At 35.3% G+C, this 2,483-nt stretch overlaps 2 protein-coding genes across 2 annotated transcripts in view; both read right to left on the reverse strand.

Moving 5' to 3' along the window:
• Positions 1-1,019: 1,019 nt before the first annotated feature.
• On the reverse strand, positions 1,020-1,697 carry LOC112510850 (putative laccase-9). Its single transcript, XM_025116199.1, has 3 exons — positions 1,611-1,697; positions 1,367-1,518; positions 1,020-1,281 (listed from the first exon to the last, which is right to left on the reverse strand). The coding sequence occupies exons 1-3, from the start codon at positions 1,695-1,697 to the stop codon at positions 1,020-1,022; spliced, it is 501 nt and encodes a 166-aa protein (XP_024971967.1).
• Positions 1,698-2,131: 434 nt separating this feature from the next.
• The window catches only part of LOC112510851 (laccase-15-like), a 10,233-nt gene continuing 9,881 nt past the window's right edge, over positions 2,132-2,483 (reverse strand). Inside the window, exons 3-4 of the mRNA XM_025116200.1 lie at positions 2,343-2,483; positions 2,132-2,262 (exon numbers count right to left, since the gene is read on the reverse strand). Coding sequence (XP_024971968.1) covers positions 2,132-2,262; positions 2,343-2,483 — 272 coding nt within the window. The remainder of the gene's footprint in view (positions 2,263-2,342) is intronic.

Genomic DNA, 2,483 nt, shown 5'->3' on the forward strand with positions numbered 1-2,483 from the left:
CATGCAAGTTTGGTCGCACGAGAAATCACAAAACAACTTAAAGACACAAGTTAAAGTGTCAAGATGGTTACCAAGTGACTTAATTCGTTTAGGACTATGGCAGGAAAAAATTTGGGCTCGGACAACTTTCCAAGCGACTTAAGTCGCTTTACATGTCTCTTGCGGCCCCCAAGGGTGATTTTCAGGGTTTTCTTCATTTCGTCATAAGTTTCTCATCTCTTATCCGTTTAGGGCGATTCCAGAGACTACGGTTTAGTCTTTTGAAGCTCTTTATGAAAGAAACAAAGAAGATTAAATTTTTGTTAGTGATTTCCGGTTCCTAGAAGTTGAAAGGTAAGATATAAAGTTTTATTTCTTGACCTAGGGTTCGGTATTTTGCATCCTCAACCTTCTTATCATCTTTGTGGTGTTTTTCTATATCGCAGGAGTTCAATAGAGTGTTTTTGGAAGCTTTAAGCCATATATCTGAAAGTCTAGTATATGGATCTCAAGTTTCCATCTACGGAAGTTAAAGATTTGGTTTTGGAATCAAGGCTTAACCTAACCTAACAAGGTGTGTTCAAGTTGGTTTGTGAAAATTTTTTAAATACCAAAAATGTATATTTTGGAGTCTTAAGATGTTTTCTTGATATTTACTAAATGTGTTGATCATTTGATGAGATTTGCATCTTTGGTATATTTAGGTTATAAATCTTGTGAAATTCTCATATTTGGGATTTTTGAACATTTTGATAAATAAATCGTAATGCTTATGTTCTTTTGATAATTTATTGTATATGTGGTAGTTATTTGATGATTAGTGCATCTTTAGTGTATTTGATTTTATAAACCATTTTGGAAATGCACATTATTGTGCTATAAGGCATTTTGAAAATACAAAATGTATGGATTCATTTGGAGAATGATTTGCCTCAACAAATGAGGGGGGGTTTTGAGTCGATCATACTTCTAGAGCATGTGTTTACTAAAACGTGTGTTAAATGTATTTTATTGCTTATAATCGACTTTTACTTGATTAGTCAAATAAGTGCGATGGTGTTGCCTTGATTTTGGTCYATTTGAGTTTTAGGAAACGGAAAAGTAGTCCCAATTTTGGGAGAGACGACTAGTAAACCATGTACGGTGGCTCGAGACCAATCGCTGTGTGCATGCCACCATAATGTGCCTTCCTCGTCAAAAAGAATAATCTTTTGGCTAAAATGGGTACCAGGTTGAATTGGGCATTGCGTGATAAACTCTGGCCCATCAGACCATGGATATCTAGGTTGTTTCACTCCATGCCTGTACCACTTATGATGTTAGTTAAAAGAACATTTCAGTGCATATAAATACACAGAAGGAAATTAACACAAAAATGTATACACACCAATGAATAGTTATATTCTGGGTGGCTTGGTTGATAACATCGACGATGACCGTGTCGCCTCTACGAGCAGAAATAGTCGGACCAGGATATTGTCCATTAACTGTCAAAATGTTCTTGCTGCTGCATAGCCTTGTGTAGTTGTTTTCTTGAACCTGCAAACAGAAAAAGGTATGTAAATATCAAGTCACTTGCCAACCCTCACAAATTAGCTAGAAAACATGTGAAAAGAGTCCTATAAGCTTACCACGAAAGTATAGTGAACCAAAGCTGCTTGTGATTGTATGAAACCAAGAATCACGAGGAGCCTTAGAACAAGAACATGCATGTTCATGGCTGTCTTCAGATGATCGATATCTTGTTACTTTGTGAGATATGCTCAATAAATTTGTTTGTTTTAATGGATTAGGATGATGTGTTCTTGCATGGATGTGGTGGCATGTATTTATAGTATGTATTTATATCGTTATCATATACGCAACCCATTGCTTAAGACGTCAATTCATTCTCATTCTTTACAACACTAGACCCGAAAAAGGGAAAAAAATAACATATAAAAGTCGCTTAACACGATATTTGTGAAATATATGAACAAATTTATACCTTTGTTTATTCATGTTTATTCAAGTGTTGTACATACATAATCAATTAACGAATTAAAAATGTATACACATCTTTGAGACGACAGGTTTAAAAGACGAACATTGCCAATTAAAATTAATATATAGAAGGAAATAAATMATCTTCAGAAATAAATGAATAAATCTTCTAACACTTGGGCATGTCTGGTGGTGGAGGCAAGATTCTTGCATCGCCACTCTTTCCATTCCTTACGATGAATACCATCTCCATCCCCCAACTAACATGACGTTCAAAATGACAATGCATGAACCATACTCCTGCATATTTAAGTAATACATTGAATATATAAACTGATGTGCAAAATAAAACACATTCTAAAAGGAGGAAATTGACGTACCAGGGTTATTTGCTCTGAATCTGATGGCTGTCCAACCATTCTGAGGAACTGCAATGGTTTGTTGAAGAGGAGGGTCGACTAGATTATAATTTAAAGGATCTCGTTGTCGATCAAAGTTACCGAATCCAGATCCAACAACGT

This window comes from Cynara cardunculus, assembly GCF_001531365.2.
Source record: "Cynara cardunculus var. scolymus isolate 2C chromosome LG 4, CcrdV1, whole genome shotgun sequence".
NCBI lineage: Eukaryota > Viridiplantae > Streptophyta > Magnoliopsida > Asterales > Asteraceae > Cynara > Cynara cardunculus.